General features: G+C 45.0%; 1 protein-coding gene across 4 annotated transcripts in view; it reads left to right on the top strand.

Annotated features, from left to right (window-relative positions):
- Nucleotides 1-23830, top strand: part of ADCY7 (adenylate cyclase 7) — a 331521-nt gene that overhangs the window by 203850 nt on the left and 103841 nt on the right. For all 4 annotated transcript variants that reach the window (XM_029608517.1, XM_029608514.1, XM_029608515.1 and 1 more), the window contains one exon: nt 11933-12044. In XM_029608517.1, the coding sequence (XP_029464377.1) occupies nt 11933-12044 (112 nt within the window). The remainder of the gene's footprint in view (nt 1-11932; nt 12045-23830) is intronic.

Consider the following 23830-nt stretch of genomic DNA (forward strand, 5'->3'; position numbering starts at 1 on the left):
ATTGTCAAGTTAAGAATACTTTGAAATATATCGTTTTGTACAGTACTATAATGGCTACATTTATGAAAGGTAGTATATTTACCCTAGTGTGAGCAGGGGCGGATTGTGGGAAAATATCGGCCCGGGGGATTTTTCTCCATACCGTCCCATGGGTACCCAGTTATACACACAAATGTATATATCCTGTATGATGAGGAAACAAAGCAGTTAACAGGCTTTCTTTTGTGGGATGATGAGTGAATGACCTGTGACTGTGTGAATGGTGTGAATCTGTTGCAATCAGGTTTTATATGGTCAGATTTGTAATACAAAATATATTTTGAATCAATAAAAGTATAGGAATCATTTAGTAAGTAGGGATTGGGGTACTCTGCTGTTTTTTTGAAAAATAGAATAGACCCCACTCATGTAAAATTTGAATATATCGATAGATTTTTTTCATTCCCTCTCCTCATTTGACTACTTAACCTCCACATTTGTTGTCTTCCATCCTGCAGGTTACTCACATTCAGACACACTCTCTCACACTGGATTTGGGGCCCAGCTGCATGCATGGTCTTCTCTTCCTGCTGGTGGGGCGGATGGGAATCCCAGGCTTTTCATGCAATGCAGCACTCATTGCTGTGCTAGGCCTGGCCTGAGCCATGTTTTGAGCAAGAGGGAAAGGCCTCCAAGTGTGTGTGTGTGTGTGTGTGTGGGGGGGGGGGGGGGTGTTTGTGGGCTGCAGGAGCCGGGGACAATTTCTGCTAGCACCACCGTAACAATTTTACACTGTGCTGGGCCCCTGCCTACTTGTAGAACCATCAATTGCTTTGCTGCAGCAATCTGACTGCTCATTGCTGCAGGGCTGGTCAGCTGGTCACCAGTGCCTCTGCAGTGCAGGAGCACTGCCACGCCTGCAATGCAAACAGGAGCAGACAGGCCCACTGGGGGAAGCTTGATCCCCTCGATAGGTACAATCTGCCCCTGGTGGTGTGAGAGGGCTGTGTTGGAATGGTATGCTGGGGTTTTTGTTGGAGTCTTTTTAAGTATTGCTCTGGATAATTTCAAAAGTTTTTTTGATATTGTTTTGTTTATATTGTTCTCCACTTTGAGACTGATGATATAAATGTGAACTATCAAAATTAAATTAAAAAACAAATACTGTGTATTTACTGCCCTGCTTGTCCATGGAGAAATCGGCCACACACATGGGGGGGGGGGTGATATCTGGTGGCACTGAGATGGAGAAACGTTTTCAGAGCTCAGAAAAACCTTCTTCATGTTTATGAACATGAGCAGGTATTCTCATATAGCTACCACTGAACAAGTCTCCTTGATCTTTTTTTTTTTTTCCTACCACTTGTGCAAAAGAATGTTTTTGCTCTCGTTCTTCAGCTGCTTGTCACATTTATGTCAGGATTTGTTTACTATTTTATTTTTTCTTAGTTTGGTTCAAAGTGTTTTTAATTTATTTTATTTTGTACGTCTCTGGAAAAAATTTGTATTAGTATTTTCCAAAATCGAGTTCGCGCTGGCCTCTCTTACTATGGCAGACAGCAAACCGTGTTAAAAAGATAAGTCATCTTGCAGGAGCAATGGGAGGTATGACCACTATGCTCACTGTTTAAGCCCATCACTTGATATATCTAAGTGTGCTGCTTGTGCCCAAATGGGCCAGAAAATCTAGAAGCTGCAAGCTGAGAAATTGTTTTTTAAGCTCTCCCCAAGCCTCTGAGCCAGTAAAGAGGAGATCCTCACCAGCTGAGGGACCATCATCTAAAAAAAAAAAAAAGGCAGAGTCCTGACATGCTAGGCACCATGATCTGGAGAAGTCTCAGCATAGGCACAATTCTCTCTCCAGCAAAGAGGGAATGAAGTTGCGCTGTTTGGCAACTGGAGCATGGAAGAGCCAAGGAAGACCCTGTCAACACTGGCAACACATTGGTGCAGAGAAAGATGCATTTTGGCGTTATCGCTCTGGCACAGAAATTTCACCGATGCTGTTGACAAATAAAAGGACCACATCTTTGTTCGCGCCAACTACTACTTTGTGTTGAGCTACAAATGTTGCACTGAACAGACAAAGAAGGTTCATTCTGAATCTACTCCTGTTAAACAATATCTGATGATTGTAATTCCAGAAGTGGATAGTTTTTCTACTGCGATTCCTCCTTTCAAACAGAAGCACCGTTGTTTCATTAGGAAAACATGACTTGACTTCATAAAAAATGTTTTTAGTGATATCATTCTTCATCCCTTCCATTCCAACTAGAAGAAATGTCTCATATTGTAGACTCCATAGCCATTAAGTAAGAAACTCAATATATTAGTGTGCCATATCAGTACAAACAAGAAATGGTGCAAATTTAGTCTGCGTCTCAGGGTTTACCTCACAAGACCCAGTAGTAGTAATATCTAACTCACAGGAGGGATCATGGTTAATGTGGTCAGTTTTCCTTATTTTATATTTATATGGCTGTATAGTTTAGAAGGCAGGATTTTAATGTTTAAACTTTTTTATTGAAGAAAACAGACAGGCATCAATAATGCAGTGTGGTGACCCTTACACCTGCCAGGTACAATCTGAAATGACACATACATTTTCATAATTTGTCCCCCCTTCCCATCCCTGTCCCCTCTCCAATTCAACCCCCCCGCCCAATTACCAGCTGCTGAACCATTACACTCAAGAGGAAAGGGCATTTGAGATGCAAACAAAATAATACAGCATAAAAGACATGAAATTGGAGCAATATCAATAACACACTTTCATATGGCAAACCCCATTCCCCAATTTAATATAGCTGCAAAGCTGACTCATAAAGACACATTGTTTAACACTGAACTTTGGACCATAACAGGCAAGTTTTGAAGATATGCATCCCAGATCTCCAGAAATGTCCGTCGGCACTTAAGCGACAAACCAGTCGTTATTTTTTCCATTAACATTAAATTTTGAGTGACCACCCCTCCATCTCCACAAAGAAGGGACTTCCTCATCTTTCCACACCATGAGAATACTTTTTCCCTAGCAGGCAAGCTTTTCACATTAGTAGCCTATTACCTTTAACTTGAATTTGGAATGATGAGGGGTCCTGTGGTAGGAAAGAGAAATTTTGCCCAAGGATTTGCTCAAAGAAAGTTTTAATTTCATCCCAAAATTTGAAAATCACTTCACATGTCCAGAAACATTTCATAATGTCCCTCAATTCTTCTTGCCTTTTTGACACACTGTGCCTACAAAGCCTGCTCTGTAAGCTCTAGCAAGAGATATATATAGGCCCTTTTAAAAAAAAACAAAAACTGGAATGCATTTCTCTCAATCCCATGTTGGCTATCGGCATCTTCATATGTTTAAAACTAGCATTCAATTGACCCCCTGTAAGCAACATTGGTAACTCACTATTCCATTTAGCAAGCAGAGAATCCAACGCCAAGGGTGAGCGAATACCCAACGTATAACCTAGAAATCCATGTTCTCTTGTAAGCTTCACTTGGTCACAAAACATCTCCTGTAGAGATATCAGTCCTAAACTATGAACATAGTGACAAAGCTGCAAAGAGACAAAATTATCCTTAGGTGTTAAATCATATTCCTGCTGTAGTTCTTGAAAGGATAACATCTGCCCAGTTTCATCCACCACCTGCTGAAGCTGGGTGATGCCTTTAGTCCTCCACAGACCAAAAACTCTAGATTGTATCCCAGGAAGAAAGGATTGGTTACCTTGACTCGGCAAATAAGAAGAAACTGCTGAGGAATGTCCCAACTGTGTACACAGATTCCACCAGGTTTCTCTCACCATCAAAAAGAGATTTCCCCCCCCCCCCTTCTTTCCTAAGGACCTGCAACCCTGGCAGGCAAAAAAAGAAAAAAGATGCACTGGGGAATCTCAATGCTTTGCTATACTTAAAGGAGTATAATTGTTTCTCAAAGCCAATCCTTAAGGTGCCTTAACTGGCACGCCCAATTATCTCTTCAAATCCGGGAGTCCAATAGCACCCTTTTCCCAAGTATCCATTAACGGATATATATTCAGTCTTGGACTATGCCCCTGCCACAAAAGTCTAGACAAAACTCTGTTAATCACCCTGCGAGCCCTTTTAAGATTACAAATTGATGGTAACCTTAACATATATATAATCATTTTAAATAGATTTAACCCTACCAGCTAGAGAGAGGGCAGAAAGCAGGATTTTAAATGTCTAATCAAATGTTTTTCTTTTTGCTTCTGCTCTGTGACCACAGATTCCTGTGCTACATATGCACAGTAAACTTAAAGAAAAGGCAATCTTTTGCCCAGCTTAAGCAGGAAGTAGGAAAGGGGTGGGAGTAAGAAAGAAAAAAAAAAGGCTAAGCAGACCAAATCTGAGCCAAGATGTAAATGTCAAAAGGCCAGAAGATGGGTCAGAGTTGGGCCTTTCCAACCAATCAGTGAAAAAACTCACCCAAACATTAGGAAACTGCAGCCTTTTGCAACAGACTGCAGCGAGCCACCTGTAATCTCTCAGAAATGGTTGTTGCACCTGTGATAAACTTGTGGTACGGGTTGTCAGGAATTGCCTCCCAAAATAAAACCCTTTAAAGATGCAGTGGTTATTGCCTTAACTGGACTGCAGCAACTAATGGCGGGTCTGATGTCGCCTGATACGTCATGGCAAGATCGCTTTGTTGTGGAAGAAGAAAAAAGCCCACAAGCATTGTTGCAGAATCAGGATCTCTGCAGCTAGAGCTGAATTTTGCATTGGTAGCTGAACTGTAACAGAGGAGAAAATCTGTGTTCTCTAGGCTGAGAATAAGGTGTCCAGGAGAAAGGGACCTGGGCGAATATCCGAAAAGGCCCTGGAAAAGCTTTGGTTTGTCACCGGACATTCTCAGCTTGGCTTGATGGGAGATCCCATTGGGGGGGTCCTTAATTTCTTTTTCCTGTTTTAGAAAAAAACAGAGCTGGCTTCACAAGGAGAGGTAGACAGGTTTTTTTTTTTAAATAAAGCTTGGCATGAATTCTTACCATGTCCTGAGTTGTGTTGTGACTCATATGTATCTTGAGTTTGGGTGTGTTAATCCCTAGGGATAATACCAACCTCATCATATACTTCTGTCATATCATTTTGATGCCAAGTCCCCGGTTCTTTGACTGGACACTCTCCACAGCCTCCCAGAAGAATATCTCTGCTGGGAGATGTCATATTCTACTTTTGTCTAAAAAATGGCAAATGCAATTTTCCTTCGATTAAACAGGCTGAATTTGGCGTGGCATGTGGGTGATGTCATCAGACGGCATTGAATGGATTTGTCTCTCCTAGCTAGTAGAGCTTTGGGTTTTACTGAGCATATGTGAGAATTCTTGCATGGGCAATGCCTCGTGAGCTGCCTCAGACTTTTTTTTGTTTGAGTATAGCACGGATGTTTACTTAGTCTCTCCAGATAATTTTTTCAGTATCTTAAAATGATTTCTTCTTCTCTTGGGTAATCTTTTCATTTTCAGTTGCATTGCTGCCCCTGCAGCATCCACAGCAGCACTTTTCAGTGCTACAAAAGAAAAAAAAAAAAAAGAAAAACCTGTTCAGTTTTTTTTTTTCTCTTTAAGATGTCCTGCAAAAAGAAAAACACTGAGCAGATATAAGAACTGCATCTGGAGCAAGGGAATGTCCCTTATCAAAGGGCCTGAATTATGCTACTGCAGCTTTGGACCACAACCAGGCAAACTGTTAGGCTTGTGGACGGATGTCCTGCACTGTGTTTCAGGGCTTATAAACTAGAGAAACTGTGAAAGTCCCTCAAAGGCCACAATCACTCCTCCACACACAGTGCATCATCATCTGCTTCGGGAAAAGAGTTGAACAGGAGCACCTAAAAAATTCCCCTGTCCTATCGAGTCTATGTTCGCAGGATCTATGAGATATTTGCCGGGGAGAGGCACCGCGGGGACGCCGGACGTAGAGCAGACGCCAGGACCACAGGTGGAGGAGTCATCCCCCAGCTCCGGCGCACCGAATACCCCGGAACCACCGTCATGGATGTTCAGCACGTCTGGAGATGTTACAGCCGGTTGGCTGGAAAAAAAATGGCTCCAATTGGAACATCTGCCCCGAGAAAGGACGTGGATAAAGTGTCCATTTCGGAGAGCCTTGGAGTTCAAGGCTCCGGGGGCAAGGATGCCGAGGAACAGCAGGACGACGATGGAAACCGGAAACCTGTACTTGCAGGGAGAGCAGAACCTGAGGTACATTTTTCAGAATCTTTTTCTATGGTTAAACCCCAAGAAATAACCACAGAGGTTATTTGGAAAATGTTTCTTTCTATGGACAGCAATTAAAACAATGTCAAGTTTGTTGAAAGAAAATCTACAACCTATAAGACACTAGATATAAAGATATTAAATTTGGAAAGTAATCTAACTGCGACCGATCAAAAAGTTAAACATATAGAAGAAGTACAACACAATCTTATCAAATCTGAAACTGTATGTTTTAATCACATGGAGAAAATGGAAAATGATACAAGAAGAATAAACTTGAGGTTTCTAAACTTTCCGAGATTAAAGGATGTATCTCCGCGTGACATGTTTAAATGTTCTAAAATATACAGAAGAGGGAATACCTGCCATCTCTAAAGTATTCTATACCCCAAAGAAAGGAAATAGAGAAGAAAAACAAGTACTAGGACTACAAGAAGAACCTTTAAATGTTTCAGCATTATTAGTTATCTTCAGATATTGCTATTGAAACTAGAGAAACCATGTTGGTTTCCTTTGTTTTTGTCTTGGAGCAGGATGCAGTATTAAGGTTATACTTACGTAATCAAGGTGGATTATTCCATGGGTATAGAATCTGGATATATATGGACGTAACAAGTTACTCAAGAAAAGAGGAGAAAATTTCTTCAAATGAGACAAGAAGTAATATCTAGAGGTGCAAAATTTACATTGTGCTTTCTGTGCAAATGTATAATAATATATTTTCTTTGAACCCGCCCAGTTGCGTACATACTTAGATTCTGCTTCCTGATATAACACAGGTTTTGGTTATAGGATTACTCATGATCTCCACTTTACAAATGGCAAAGTAATTGATAGATAGCTGTAAGTTTCCTTATTACTGCTCAAAGTATTATTGGATTCCCATGTTACTTATAACTAATATACAGACGCGTAATATTAAATTATGCAGAATGTATTAACTATGTTAGTTTACTACTATCTGTTTTTTCTGAACATAAGTTATGTAAAATTTTGTTAATTTCAATAAAAATTAAAAAAATTAAAAAAATTCCCCTGTCCGGTGTATCAGGCTGAGGCCTTGGGGTTGAATAGTGCTGACTGCTCTGCGTGGAGCAAGAAGTGGCAACACTTAACAGAGCCTTTGGAACAGCTGTCGAAAAAACATAGGTGAATTGGCATTGTCAATGCACGGTGCATCAGTGCCATTGAAGCATAGTGTATCAGCTACCTTGACACATGGCACACCAGCCTCTTCGAAGCATGGTGCATTGGCATTGTCGCCTCTCAATGCAACACAGCTATTCCACGGTGCATCAGCACCTTTGATGCAAGATACATGGACATATGGCACCGGTGACCCTTCAGTGCGAACGAACCAGATGCCATTGACACTTGCCTCATCGATGCAGTCCCTATGCATTTGAAGCAAAGCTACTCAATGTATTTGAAGTAAACTTTCTCCAAATTATCAAATCACTTGGTGCTGTCAAAACATAAATCTCCACTGATAATATCGACGCCAATGCAGTATTGCACGATGCATTGAGCCCCGGATAGTGGGCATCTTGCTGTCATACCCACACGACTCTATGCTGGGCATCCAAGATTAGGTGCAGAGGGAGATCTTACCTCTAATCCCTCCCATTACCAGAGGCCTTACATCATCAAGGCTATTGGCAAAAGGATTACATCTGGAGACCCCAGACCCCTATCTGCTTCCTAGTACCACTTACCTCAAATAAGCCTTATGTTCAAGGGACATGTCAGGAGGCAATAGGATGTGCCAGATCACCATCTCGCCACAATACAGAGTTTTATTCCCAATACTTCCTCATCCTCAGATGCATGGGAGACTTGCACCCCATTCTAGATCTTTGTCCAATCGACAAAGTGCTCAAGAGGGAGAAATTCAAAATGACAACTCTAAAGACCATCCTCCTCCTTCAATCAATGGGGGTATTGGATGTGCTCTATCTCAAGGATGCCTATGCACATATTCCGATTCACTACTGCTGCTGGTGTTACCTGTGCTTCTGAATAAACAATTCTCACAGTACAAAGTTCTCCTATGGTCTCTTCTCTGCCCCACGGGTCTTCACAAAGTGTTTAGCAGTGGCTGTGGCACACCTTCACAAAAAGGGCTTTCTAATTTTCCCATACCTGGATGATTGGCTAATAGTGTCTCCCAATCCTCAAGATCCTCAAACACTTGCGGACTACAATACGCTGCCTCGAAGAATTGGGTTTCCTCGTGAACTACGACCATTCTTGAGCCAACCCAGATACTGCAATTATAGGAGCAGACAAACTCCATCCAAGAGAGGGCCTTCCTACCCAAGGACAGAGTAGAACATCTCTGTCTCCTGGCATTACACTTACAGAGCAAATCCAGATCCACTGTCCATTTTATTACTGAAGCTCGTAGGCCACATGGCGGCCGCAAATCATGTAGTACCTCTACATATGAGACGGTTGCAGTGGGGACTGAAAAGTCAATGGACTCGGGGATCGCAATCCCTGTCTGCCAAAGTAACAATCTGCATGTGCCTCAAAGGGATCTCAGATCCTATAATAAAGGATTATTAACAATACCAAACATAAAATCAGCACGCCTGAGTGAGGTTAGAGACCGGGCAATTTCGGTCGCAGGACCGAAACTTTGGAACAGCTTGCCTCCAAAGTTGAGAATGCAGGAGGATTTGAAACTATTTAAGAAAGACCTGAAAACCTGGTGTTTTCAAGAAGCCTATGGAGCCGAGAGTTAACAGATTACTGACAGTTGGACTCCACACGAAATTTTCCTATGCTCTTTTTATTGAGTTTCTTTCTATTTTACTCTTTTAGTACTATGTTTAACTTAATTATTCTTATTGTTTTATTAATTTTATTGTATTTCATGTTTCTTACTTGTTTTAGCTATATTGTAAACTGTAAAGATAGAATCATGTGTTCTGACTCACGGTATATAAGAAATGCATGCATAAATAAATAAATAAATAAATAAACAATCACATCTTCAATGAAAAAAGACATTCGCTGGTGGCTACGTCCCGAATCGCTAACACCTGGAGCCCCTCTGCGGCCACCTACCCATCAAGTAATTCTTACCACAGATGTTTCCACTATGGGTTGGGGTGCTCATCCGCTTCATTATCAAACACAGGAACTATGGTCCCCCAAAGAATCCTTCTATCAGATCAACCTTCTATAATTGAGAGCTATTCGCAAAGCACTGTTGGTATTCGAAGAGTTCCTAGCGGGAAAGGCAGTGATGATCCATACGGACAATCAAGTTTGCAGTGTTTTACATAAACAAGCAAGGCAGATCAGGTTCTCTGATACTGTTCAAGGAAGCGACCCTGACTTAGGAATGGGTAACCAAGTGAGCAATATACCTTCAGTTATCGTATCTCCCAGGTGTAGTGAACAGACATGCAGACAATCTCAGTAGAGTGTTTCATCCACACACATAGTCTATTAAAACGTGGTGGACGTTCCTTTAAATGGTCCCATTATGTATTTTGGTGCCAGGAACAATTTCTTAACCCATTTAATTGTTCCCCTAAACTCATACTCAAGTACCTATACCACTTGTCTCAGACATGTCTCCAAACGTCTTGTGTTAGAGTCCATCTGAGTGCTGTTGCAGCATACCATCATCTGGTACAAGGGAAATCCGTCGCTGTGCATCCACTGGTGTCTCATTTCATGAAAGGACTTTTACACATTCACCCACCAATACAAAAGCCTCCGATCTTGTGGAATGTGAATGTAGTGTTAACTGCCCTCATGTCCAATCTCCTGGTTTCGACTGATCTGATGTTCCTTACTTGGAAGGCACTATTCCTAGTGGCAATTACATCCGCTCGACGAATCAGTTAACTACATGCATTGGTACATTTTCCATCTTAGCTTCAGTTCTTCCATGAGAAAGTTCTATTGCAGCCTCACCCTAAGTTCATGCCAAAAGTGGGGTCAGCCTTCCATTTAAATTAATCTTTCTCTCCTAATGCTCTTTCCAAAGCCCCATGCTTCACAAAGGGAAAAGATTCTGCATATATTGGATTGTAAATGAGCTCTGGCCTATTACAGGCTCACCGGAGATCTCGGCAACTATTCATCTCCTATAATCCTAACAATCTAGGAGTGGCTGTTTCCAAAAGAACCTTAGCCAACTGATTGACAAACTGCATCATTACCTCCTTGCCACATCTGCTGCTACTCTTCCTGAAAGAGTAGCAGCAATCTCATTGGCACACTTGAGGGATGTTCCCATTGTAGAGCTGCAACATGGTCATCAGTCCATACCTTCACAGTACAGTACTGTCTGGATAGAGTTTCTGAGTCTGACTCTTCAGTTGGGAGAGTAGTCTTAGCTGGAATTCCAAGTGCACAGAGCCTGCCACCTAGGTGATCAGGTTGCGATTTATAGCTTGAGCATCATCATGCTTATCTAAGTAGCAACTGTCAGCTTGGGACTCCCCATTCAGCATGGCTCACTCACTCGCTGATCGACAGAAAAAAGTAAGTTTGCTTACTGTAAATGTTGTTTTCCATAGATAGAGTGAATGAGCTGTGCAAACCCACCCACCTCCCTGGCAGTCTCATGAGACTTGAGTAAGTCTCATCCATAATCCATTCTTTGCATACTAACTGACTAAAACCGTTAATGATGACTGAGGGACATGCACGGGAACTCCCACACATGAGCAGAGCAAAGCGCTGCCAGAGGACCTTGCACTCATTCAGCATAGCTCATTCACTCTGCTATCTATGGAAAAACACCGTTTACGGCAAGCAAACTTGCTTTTCCACCTGTGACAGGCTTTTTTCTTCCAGAAGATACAGCTCTCTGTCTCTCTGAAATACTCTCTCATCAAAATGGTTTATCGAATTTGAGATAAAAAGTGTGTGTGTTGGAAAGACAATGTTTGGGTATTTTTTCTTATATTTTTGGCAGGCAGTTTTTTTTTTTTTTACTACTCCTTTTCAATTCAGTTTAATGAGAACTGGCTTCTGTTGGAGTTCGTTCGCAACCTCCAGCAGCACCTTCTTCCTCTCCCTGCCACCACACCTTTTGTCCACCCCAATCATTGTAATGTTCCTTGTCCCACTGCATACCACTCTGGAGCTTGGTGCACAATGGCCGCCACTCCCTTTCTCCCCCTTAGCTGAAAATGCTGATTCACAGTATTCTAAAACTTGGAGGGCCTGTAGAACAGAAACAGCTCAGAAGTCAAACGCTGGTCTGCTGCATTGCAGGGCACAGCATTGACACTGAGCCACTGGCTGGCTCCCTTTGGGATTTTTTTTTTTTGTTATAACTTTTTATTGACATTTTTTAATAATAAACAAGATTGGCAACAGTAGTTACATTGAACATGTCAGCTAGAGATACAGTTCCATATTTCCTTACAATTTTGCACATGTAATTTTGTGGGATTCGAATATTACTGAAACTGCTTATTGGAGGAATTCTTCGAAGCCAGGAGATAAGTCACAACAAAAACGAGATCATCAGATTGTGTATGTGAGGTAGTTCTGTGACTTAAGAGGACATGTTTTTAGTCAAAACTCAATATAGGATAGTTGTTTCAGAAGCTGACCTTTAACTACAGTGCACAAGATTGCAGCCTGAGCAGAGGTGTGGTTTTTTTTTGGTTTTTGTTTTAATTTGTTGAAAACCTGTACCTGGACAAATGCAGTATCTCGCCTCTGTTCTTTGACAGCATCCTGTATGCAGACATTGTGGGATTCACTCGCCTGGCTAGTGACTGTTCTCCAAAGGAGCTGGTGGTGATGCTTAATGAACTCTTCGGTAAATTTGATCAGATTGCTAAGGTAAAAATATTCCCTGTCAATTTTTAAGGATGAGGATGACTGTATTTATTGCATAATTATATTTTATAAAGAATTTGCATTCACTTAGCAACAAAGTTTGTTTTAGAGTTGGCTTGTCATTGCTTTGGCAAAGCAAAGATTCATGTACTATTTGAGTAGTTCTTTAAAGTGATCCTAGTTAAAGTCCTGGTTTTCCTGCAGCAGTTCATGAATAGATTCTGTGACTGAAAGTTCTACAGTAAAGTTTTTATTTGGCATGTTTGCATACATGTACATACAATTTATTATTTAATATGCAAAATTAAAATCTACCTCATTCTAGTTAACTCATCATGAATTCTCTGTATTACTGTATTACTGTTGCTTGGATGGATGAAGAAGGCTCCTGACCCTGTTGGCCTAACCTCAGGCATCGTATCAAAGTATATTTAACTCACATTCTTTTATTTCTTAAGGGGCCGATGCAATATAGTGCGCTCAGCCGAGCGCACTGTTTAACCCGCAGTCAGACATGGGATAAATAGGCGCTAATCCACCCCCTAATGCAATAGGGGGATTAGCGCCTATTTAACGCGCATCTGACTTGGAGTGAATGAGAGAGTGCTCATCACATGCAGGCGTTAATAGCTGAGTGCATAGAAAGGAAGTACAGAAAAGCAGAAAAAACTGCTTTTCTGTACTTCTTTTTTTAAAGTAAAAAAAAATAAAAATAACTCTGCAGACCGCTGAGTTATGAAGACCGACGCCGGTAAACTCGGCCTCGGTTTTCATAACCGGCCATCTGCCAGTAATGAAAATGGCCACCGATAAACTCGGCGGCCGTTTTTATTACTGGCAGACAGACAGATTATGAAAACAGAGGCCGAGTTTACTGGTGTCGGTCTTCATAACCGGTAGCTGCGACCCCCTAATTTCCATATTGCATGGCGCCTGCAAGTCAGCGCCCACTTTCAGCGCACATAATTGCATCGGCCCCTAAGTTATCAGAAGGTTAGTTCCCTGTACGTACCTGGATCAGTCCAGACAGTGGGTTATATCCCCCGACCAGCAGATGGAGTCAGAACAGAGTTTGAGAGCGTCAGCATATAGAGTAGTGCACCCTCTGCTGGAGCTCAGTATTCTTCTGACTCCAGCAGATGTGAGTGGGGGGATCCAATAGCTCCCCCAGATTGACAGGGTTTCTTCATTTTTGGTTATTTCTTTCTTTTTCTCCACAGTATTTCCCTGTCTTATGTTTCTCTTCATTTTGGATCCTTAAAATTAAAAAAAAAAACAAAAAAACCTTTTCAATTTTTGAGGAGGCATGTGTCTGTGGCTCTGCCTTCTCTATTCTGTACTCCTTTCCTCTTCCGTTGGGGTAAGTGGAAGTTTTTTTTTTTGTTTCTTTCTCCACAGGTTTGCTTCTTTTTGGTGGTGCCCCGTGGATGCCGGTGGTTCCGGCCGCTCCACGCGTCGTTTGTGGGTCCCGCGGTTCGCAAGCTCCGCCCGCGGGTGTGTGCTCAACTGAAACGGGGGTTTTCCCTCGCAGTTCCTGGACCCCTTCGGCGGGTTGTTAGGGCCATTCCAGGCCCCCCCCGCGGCACTAGCTCGTTTTTGGCCCCCCCCCCCGAGGCTTTTTTCCCGGTGCTGACATGCCGTGGTCCTCGAGGTGTGAGGCCTGCGGCGAACCAGGGAATCAATTTCTGAGGGAGGGGCTTTGTGAGCGGTGCTTCCACGACGGGGAAGGCACCCTGCAGTCCTCCGGTGCGATTTCGGACCTGCCTCCTCCTCAGCCCGGGCGGTGTGGGCCGGCCACGACGCCGCCTTTGGCGGGAACGGCGGCCATTTTAGGGGGACAGCGTGAGACGGACTCGCTCCCAGATCCAGACAGGATTGGTTGCACTGGCTCTCAACAGGCTTTGCCCCCGGCGGGGGGTTTGCCCGACCGGGGCTCCCAGGACGGTCTCCCCCCCAGGGATTCCAATCAGCTCCCCGTTTTTCTCACCTGATTTTATTCTGGCAATGCACATGGCTTATTTGCAGGGTATGGGAGCGCAGGCGCCGAATCCCCTGGGGGCCCCTCCCCCCAAGGTTCCTAAACTTGCTGTTGGTCTCACCGCCTCGCCCGTTACGCCTGGATCCCTGCCGGGTCCCTCTCCCGTGCCACCCCGGCGTACCACGGGGGCGGCTTCGCCGGTGAGAGACGACTCCCCGGAACCCCCGGAGGCGCATCCGGATGGACATACGGAGGGGGACGACCCTCGAGCCCTACGGATTTTTCAAAAAGAAGAGCTGGATGAACTCATCCACCATATTATTCAGGAGCTGGACCTCGACCCACCTCCAGATCCGCCGATCCCTGTGGCTCCTGCCATCGCCTCCTCTTCTCGCTAAGGGGATCCAGTACTTGCCGGCCTCCGTCCTAGGGCAAGGGCTTTCCCTATCCATGAGTCCTTCCTACAGCTTCTCACTAGGGAGTGGGACACTCCCAGGCTTCCTTGAAAGTCACACGCGCCATGGAAAAGCTATACCCGCTCCCTGAGGATTTTTGGATCTTATCAAAGTGCCCAAGGTGGATTCAGCGGTGTCGGCAGTGACCAAGAGGACGACCATCCCGGTCACGGGTGGAACAGCCCTGCGGGATACGCAGGACCGTAAACTAGAAACCTTCCTCAAGAGGGTCTTCGAAGTCTCCGCCCTAGGTATGCAGGCCATGATGTGCAGTTCGCTCGCGCAAAGGGCCAGCTTACTCTGGGTACAGCAGCTTTTCACCTCTCAGGAGTTGCCCCCTGAAGAGGCCACCCAGGCGGACCGTCTGGAATCTGCCATAGCATACGGGGCGGACGCCTTGTATGATCCCTTTCGCGTAATGGCGAGGTCCATGGTTTCGGTTGTAGCAGCCCGACGGCTCTTGTGGCTTCGCAACTGGGCGGCGGATGCTTCCTCCAAGTCGAGCCTTGGCTCCCTCCCCTTTCGGGGGAAGTTTTTATTTGGAGAGGAACCTGGATCAGATCCTCAGTTACTGGGGGAAAATTCGGTGCATCGGGCTGCCGGAGGATAGACAGCGTTCCCTTCAGGTCATTTTCTTCCGGTAGAACCAGGGCCAGGGCACAGCGACGTTATAGGTCTTACCGGCAGTCCGGTTCACGGATACAGCCGACAAGATCCCAGCCTTGGTCTCGTTCCTTTCGTGGGCGGAGGCCCGCGAGAGAGGGTCCAGGGCAGGGAAATCCGCCCACAAAGTCATCCCAATGATGCCAAAGGAGCCCACTTCTCACCTCCCCGGATCGGGGGCCGCCTCATGGACTTCTACGAGGAGTGGGCAGTTATCTCCATAGACCAGTGGGTGCTGGACACCACAGAGACGGTTACGCCTTGGAGTTTGTCCGCCCCCGAGGGACCGGTTCATCTTCTCCCCCTGTGGTTCGGATCTCAAGAGGATAGCGGTTCAACAAACAGTAGACCCGACTGCAGGAAATAGGGGCCATCGTTTCCCGTCCCCTTCGAGGTGGGCTTGGGCCACTATTCCATTTACTTCATGGTTCCCCAAAAAGGACGGTTTCCTTTCGGCCCATCCTGGACTTGAAGGAAGTAAACAAGGCCCTCAGGGTCAGCCGGTTTCCGCATGGAGACTCTTCGATCAGTGATTGCCGGCAGTGCACAAGGAGAATTCCTCGCTTCACTGGATCTCTCGGAAGCATACTGCACATTCCCCATCCTGCCGGCTCTCACCGGCGGTATCTTCGCTTCACGATTCTCGGTCAACACTTTCAGTTCAAAGGCACTTCCCTTCGGTTTGGCGACCGCACCCTCGGACCTTCACAAAGATCATGGTAGTGGTGGCGGCGGCCCTCCGCAAGGAGGGTATCCTAGGACATCCGTACCTAGACGACTGGCTGAATTCGAGCAAAGTCCTTCTCACATGGTCAGACCTCAGGGCCAGAGTAGTACAATTCCTATGCTCTCTGGGCTGGGTGGTGAACCTTCCAAGAGTTCCCTTGTGCCCTCGACACCTGGATTTCTTAGGAGCGAGCTTCGATACCTGGCGGGGTATGGTTGTACCTGCGCCAGGACAAGGCGCAAGCCCTGAGGGAGCACGTGTCTCGGTTTTCGGCTTTGGAAGAACCAACCGCCTGGAATTATCTGCAGCTCACTGGGAGGAATGGCCTCCACCATCGACATGGTACCCTGGGCGTTTGCACACACCTGTGTCCACTGCAAGCGTCCCTGCTATCCCGTTGGAAACCAGTCTCCCAGGAGTATCAGGTGCATCCTGCCGCTTCCACCATTAGCCAGGAAAAGCCTGATTGGTGGCCTTGTCCCCTCGCATCTGGCTCGGGGAGTCTCGCTCGAGGTTCCCAATTGGGGTGGTTGGTGACCACCGATGCCAGCCTCGCGGGATTGGGCGCATCTGCGAAAGAAGCGCCACGCAGGGGACTTGGACGCCAGATGAGGCAAAGTGGCCGATCAATCGCCTGGAAATGAGAGCCCGTGCGTTTTCGCTCTTCAGCGTTTTCTTTCCCTGGTGCGACACAGAGAGGTGAGGATCCTCTCGGACAACGCCACCACCGTGGCCTACATCAATCGTCAAGGGGGGACAAGAAGCAGCATGTCTCCCTAGAGTCAACTCCCCTGATGGAGTGGGCGGAGAGCAATCTCGTCCGGATAGCGGCCTCTCACATGCTGGGGTGGACAACGTTCAGGCGGACTTCTGAGTCGTCAACAGCTAGACTCCGGCGAGTGGGCTCTCTTCGAGGGCAATGCATCTCATTGTCCGTCGTTGGGGACTCCACGCCTCGATCTCATGGCGACCTTTCTCAACGTCCAGGCTCCACGCTTCTTCTTAGCCGCAGAAGATGAGCTTGGCGCGGATCCGACGGCCCTTCAGTGGCCGTCGGATCAACTGCTCTATGTGTTTTCCTACTTGGCCTCTGGTCGGCAAGGTTCTCCGCAGGTTGAACTTCATCGAGGGACTGTAATTCTCGTAGCCCCAGAGATGGCCCCGTCGGCCATGGTTCGCAGATCTACTTCAGATGACGGTGGAGCGGCCCACTTCGCCTGTCCCATCTTCCTTCATCTTCTGCGTCAGGGGCCGGTATTTTCGAGGCAGGCAGAACTCTTCTGTCCTTGCGGCCTGGCTTTGAACGGCGCCCGTCTCCGCCACAGAGGCTACCCGGAGACAGTGATCTCAACGATGCTTCGTTCCCCGCAAGCCTTCGACCCTCCGTCGCTTACGTCGAGTTTGGAAGGTCTTCGAAGCCTGGTGCTCCGACCGAGGGGTCCAAACCATGGAGGCGACTGTCCCCGCTGATCCTTCATTCCTACAGTATGGTCTGGATAAGGGGTCTCTCCTATAATTCGCGCCGGGTTCAGGTGGCAGCCTTGAATGTCTTGGTACAGAAGGACTGCTCTCTACCCCTTAGCCGGATAATCGCACGTTTTCTGAAGGGTGCCAAACACCTACGGCCACCAGTCAGGGATCCTTTCCCTTCTTGGAGCCTCAACTTGGTGGCTGCGAACGCTATCGGGCCTCTCCTTTTGACCCCTGAGGGGGTCCTCCTCAAGGACCTGACCCTCAAGACTGTTTCCTGGTAGCCATCTCTTCTGCTCGCCGGACTCTCAGAGAGCTCCAAGCACTTGTCCTGCCGGGATCCTTATCTGCGTTTCTCTCCGACGTGCGGGGTTTCCCCTTCGTACGGTGCCATCCTTCCTACCAAAGGTGGTCTCGGCCCTTCCACGTCATATCAATAGGTGGAGCTTCCATGTTCGCTCCAGAGGAACCCCGGTCTCTCCGGCCTCCTGGACGTCAAGCGTGTGCTGCTCCTTTACCTGGAGGTTACCAATGACTTCCGGGTATCCGATCATTTGTTTGTCCTCTGGTCAGACCGAGGAGAGTTCTCAGGCATCCAAGACGACTATTGCGCGCTGGATAAAGGACGCCATCTCATCGGCTTACATTGCGGCGGGGGCGGGTGCTGCCTCGTAGCGATGTCGGCTCATTCCACGCGATCCCAAGCGGCGTCCTGGGCGGAATCCCGCTCTGTTTTCCTCCCAGGAAATCTGCCGTTGCGGCGACGTGGAAGTCGTTTGCACACTTTTTCCAGACATTACAGACTACACCTGGCGCCTCAGTACACGGGTTCTTTTGGCGATCAAGTTCTCCGAGCAGGTCTCTCAGGACCCCACCCGGTTTTAGGGAAGCTTGGGTACATCCCACTATCTGGAACTGATCCAGGTACGTACAGGGAAAAGAAAATTATTCCTTACCTGCTAATTTTCGTTCCTGTAGTACCATGGATCAGTCCAGACGCCCGCCAACTAGGGTTTCATTAGGTCCTGCTCGGATTCTTCCAGGTAACTTTCATTCTGTTTGTCTCTGATTATTGTTACTGTTCACAGCTCCTCACAAGTTGACTGTTGGTGGTCCCGTTGACCGTTTGTTTACTTATATCTTTCTCTGTTCCTTTTTGGGAACGGATCTGGATCCAAAATGTTGTGTTTTTGCTTTTGGGCTTTGCTATGCATAATACTGAGCTCCAGCAGAGGGTGCACTACTCTATATGCTGACGCTCTCAAACTCTGTTCTGACTCCATCTGCTGGTCGGGGGATATAACCCACTGTCTGGACTGATCCATGGTACTACAGGAACGAAAATTAGCAGGTAAGGAATAATTTTCTTATATGGCCCTCTTTCATATTATACTGTGTTCTGCTGCAACAATTTACTGCTTACTTAGGAAGTGCTTAAGTTCTGAACGTGCTCTTCCCTGATCAACAGCATTACATGTTTTTACTGTTAACTGTGTTGGCACATTAACCATGGAATTTTGAATTTAAGTGCTGTGACTGTTTACATGTTCTTTTATTATGTAATTTCATATTAAGTTTAAAAGAAACAAACTCTGGAATTTTATAGTTGCATTAAAATCCTCTGGGAAGCTCTTACTGTCAGACTGTGGTTTAAACGATGTATTTGTGAAAGTAGACTAATGGCATGTAAGTCTTTGGTACTCATTGTCTTACTGTTGCGTTTCCCACCGTACCGCATTTTTATTTCTCATCTGTAGAGGGCTAAAGTAGCAATTTATTCTTTATAATAAATGCATGACACTTACTGATGGTGTAGGTCAGTCCCTGACTCTTCTTCCCTTCCCCCTCCCTCCCTCACTTTTCCGGAAGGCATGGAAAATATTGTGGTGGGACATGAAAGGTTTGGTTTGACATTATATTAATTTCAATACATTAGTTTACTTTTTTTAAACAGTACAATTTTGCCACTTTTTTAGGGGGAAGGGAGAGGGAAGAGTGTGGCTAAAAGTATTAGAGTAGAAAGGGGTTATGACTTAAAATGTTTGAAGGGCACAAGTGTAGATCAATAAAATTAGAGGCCTCTATCCTGACAAATATTTGAATTGTATTAATGGTTGAACGTCTGTAGTTATTTGGCTTATAACATTTTTCACACTTGTTGCCAGGAAGGATATTTGCATTGACCTGGTGGACATTAAGTCCTGTCCCACTGAGATTTACTCCCATGCTTGATTATATTTTCATAAGTTTTTTACACTCCTTCGTGAACATATTGAAAGTAGTCTCCAACTAACATATTAATGTACCCTGTTGGAGACTAGTTTTGTCCCATTCAAGTTTCATACTTGAAGCTGTCACAGTGAGATGAACACATGATTCAACCATATAATTTTAAACCACTGCCAGAGTCAAACTGTTTTTTTAAATATTCTATGATGTTTTGGTGCGTAATAAAGGACTTTTCAAAGCATATATAATTACAGTCTGGTGCATGAAAAAAAAATGTAGTGTCTGAAAATCAGTATGATACTCTATTAAAATATATTTAGCTTCTATAATGATGGTTTAGGTACTGTTTTATTGTTAATCTTAAAAAAAAAAAGTATGTAGATATAATATATGTTTAAAAGTGAGTCTTGGGTAAATAGATTTTTTTTTTTTTAACTTTATAAATTTGTTGTTAACAAACAAAAACAATTTGCTTGCATCGGAAAAACAATTGGATATTTTACAAAATAGAATGACAAGAGATATACTTACAAAGAAAATAATACATTGTGAATATCCAATATAAAAAAATAGGAGAAGAGAAGACGAAAAGTAAAGAGAGAACAAGAAGAAATAAATGAGGAAAAAGCATTAACATAGTGTTCCAACCAGCACTAAATTATAGCACCTATTCACTTAGACTGCCGGGGAGGAGGTGGTTGGCGTACGGGCTTCTATAAAAACACGTAATTGCTCAGGTTGAAAGAAAATGAAACATTTGTCACCCCTTTTAATGATACATTTACAGGGGTAACCAAGAATGAAAAAGTAGCCTAAGGAAATAATAGCTTGTCGAAAGGAAAGGAACTCTCTTCTCCTCACTTGTGTAACCTGAGCTAAATCAGAATAAATCCTCACTACTTGGCCATAATAGGAAACAGGAAAATTCCTAAAAAAGCTACGCATAACATTATTTAAATCTGACACAAATATTAGTTTCCTTTAAAGTACTTCTATCCAAGATTTTCAAAGAGGAATTCTCTAAGAAGCTGGATAAATTTTCAGGTATTCGAGCATCGTTTCTGGTCCTGAAGAAGTCCTAGGTAAATAGTGGCAAAATTTAACAGAGGGCATACTTTCAACAGGAAAACCGAGAACTTCTTGCAGAAACCGCTTCAGGGTTAAATAAGAAATATCACCAGCTATTCAAAATAATAAGAATAATTACTTGTATCATTGTTCCTGCATCCCTCCTCCTGGAGCAGATAGTGGTTCAGTTGCACTAGGGACTCTGTGACTAGGCCCTAAATGGAAAGATGTGGTCCAACCACTTTCCTCGCTGCACCAAGTTGAATCTTGAACTTGCAGATAACTTTTGAAGCATTCTGCAATTAACAAATGTTTCTAGCTTTTCTAGTTACCATATGCATTGTTTCCGTAAGTGCATAGGAAATGACCAATTTATTCAAATCCTGGTTAGGTTTAAAAGAAATGCAAGCAAACTGTGTACATGTATTAATATTCATTCTGTCAGTGGGAAATTTTATTGATGCATTATTTTAATTTTTTTTTTGTTTCTCTCCTGCAATTCCCTGGAGCCTCTGTGATCAGCCATGTTTAAATCCGTCATAAGTGACCTCACAAGCAATGAAATCTGACTGGTTTATGGAGATTATTTGATGCCAATGGCAACACTACATCTGATTGTTCTATTTTAACTGTAGTTTGAAATGATTTCTTTACTCTTTCTCATAAGGCTGCTTCCAAAGATGATTAATAGGGTAGGGTGATTGCAGAGGTGCTGGTCAAAATATTTCCAGGAATGATGATTTAATGATAACATTTTTAATTAATACAGGATGCGTATTAGCATTTGTTGTGTTCTTTTAGTATAATACACAGTAAAGCTTAGGGCACATTTTACTTCTTAATCAGTGGTTTACAAAGGTTTTCATGCTGTGACACACTTGGCATTGGGTTCACTTCTTCATGGCATGCAGTCACCTTCTGTCCCCCTTGCCTCACTTCCCTGGCATAATCACCTTTCCTTGCCTCTGCCTCCACCCCTACCACACCAGCATCATCACCTTCCTCTTCATACGGGCAAGCCAGTCCTCACCAGTAGTTATGCACTCCAACCAGCAGATGGAGATGGAAAACAACTTGCTGATGTCATACATTACTCAGCTCAGACACCAGCCAGCCAGTATTTCTCCACCTCCAGAAGAAGACCTGCATCCTTGACCATTTTGACCTCCTGTGGTGATAGTCTTAGCTTCTTTCCTCAATTGAGTGTCTGGAAAATTCAGGACAGGTGAAGGGTGCTGACTTAGCCCTCTTTCTGAAAGGGAAGGAGGTCTTGGGCTCAGCCCTGCTGCATAGTCCTCTTCTTTCTCTGGTCCTTCTCTGCATCCTGCCTTTCCTGCTGCTGCAGGCTAGTTTAGTTTCTCAGCACTGGGAGAGTGTTTAAAAAAAAAAAAGCATGCATGTCGAGCAGTGCTAAGATTGGATGCTGATGTGCATGTTGTAAGACTGACCAGGAATGAAAGAGGCCATTATGATCGTGGATGTGTCGGTCCAAGTGGTCAGAAAGTGCTGAGGGGCTATTTTTGGAGCTGGTTGAGTGATCAGTGCGGCAGTGCAGGGAACACACGGCAGGCATCATTTTGAGTGTTTGCAGGGGCTGCTGAGGCACGTGGTCGAAGACATTTGCTTAGCTCTGTTGGGGGAGAGAGATGGTGATGGGGGAGCAGTGCAGGAAGAAGCTCTGCATCTGCTCTACCTACCACATGAGGGTCTTTAGTCTCAGGAGGTTTCCTCAATGTTCACCAGAAGTGTGTGGAGGCCCAGGTAGATGTCTCTTCAGGGGAAATTTGTCCCTGCAGGCACTTTAGGGGCTTCTACTTCACAGGAGGAAGGTATGGCTGCTGTTCCTACCAGGGAAAGTGAGGAGTCTTTGCTGCCACCTCTCCTAAAAATTCCATCAGGGATGGGCTAAGAGATGGTTTTGCCTGCCCTGTGGTTGGATGTTTCCGCCATTTCATGGGTAGAATGTTTTAAGGGCCTTCAGGCTTTCTGTGGGGGACCATGAAGGGGCCCACAAGGCAGCTAGGGATTGCCCCTATCAGAGATCTTCCTCGGGTCCTAGTATGCGTTGCAAAGAGTTCTTGTCCCAATTCAGAAGGGGGAAGAAGGGAAAGGAAAAGAGTGAAGGAGAAGGTGATGACAGGGATCCTTTAGGAGACTCAGGTGGAGAGTTGGGAGCTTTGGTGGGGGATCCTGATGAGCCATTCTTGGAAGAGAGGGGAATCTCCCAGATGCTGAGCACATAGGACAATACATCCTAGTTTTTTTTATCTCTGCACGAGGCCATCCAGCAGCTGATAGAATTGGAATGGAGCACACCTGAGGTTAATTTTAAAGGAGGTCACTCTTTAGCAGACTTGTATCATATGGATCCTAAAGCTAGGGAGCAGCTCTGATTTCCCAAAGTGGATGCCTTGGTCTGTGCGGCAACGAAGCGGACCAGCATTCCGGTGGAAGAAGGTGCAGCTTTAAAGGATGCCCAAGATCAGAAGATTGAGGCCATTTTGAAGCAGGCCTTTGAAGCGGTGACCATGAATCTCCAAATCTCCGCTTGCTGTTGTATGGTGGCAAGGACCAGGTTATAGTTGGCCCAGAAGCTCTGGGAGATAATGGCCCATACCTGGAGCCAGGAGCTGCATTCCTGGCAGATGCAGGCTATGATTTGGCGCATACAGTGGCTCATGGGGTGGCTTTGGTGATTGCAGCCCAAAGACTCCTTTGGCTACAGAACTGATTTGCTGATGCTGTTTTGAAGTTGGACCTAATTAAGTTGCATTTTAAGGGGCGCTTGTTTGGGGAGGAGTTAGGGAAGATGGCAGATCAATAGGGGAAGTTACAATTTCCTGAGTTACCAGAGGATAGAAAGTCAACTTCCTGGTTTTCTCAGACGAAGGGGCAATTTTGAAGCTCTTGGTGTTTCCACCCTTCCAGAGGTTTGGGTAATCAGTCCAGTACTTTCGAGCAAAGAAACCAGATAAGGACAGCACCTCTGGATCCAGAACTCTTTGATCCTCCCAATGAAGTTTTGAGGGTCCATGCTGCATTGCAGAGATAGGCAGCCGTCTGTCTCTTTTATCAGTGATGGACCCACATCACTTCTGACCAGTGGGCCTTGGAAGTGGTATGTGATGGGTATGCTTTGGAATTTATCCATCCTCTCTCAAATGCTTTTATGGTTTCCCCTTGCAATTCCGTGGAAAAG

The sequence above is a fragment of the Rhinatrema bivittatum genome, chromosome 7 (genome assembly GCF_901001135.1).
Source record: "Rhinatrema bivittatum chromosome 7, aRhiBiv1.1, whole genome shotgun sequence".
Classification (NCBI taxonomy): Eukaryota; Metazoa; Chordata; class Amphibia; order Gymnophiona; family Rhinatrematidae; genus Rhinatrema; species Rhinatrema bivittatum.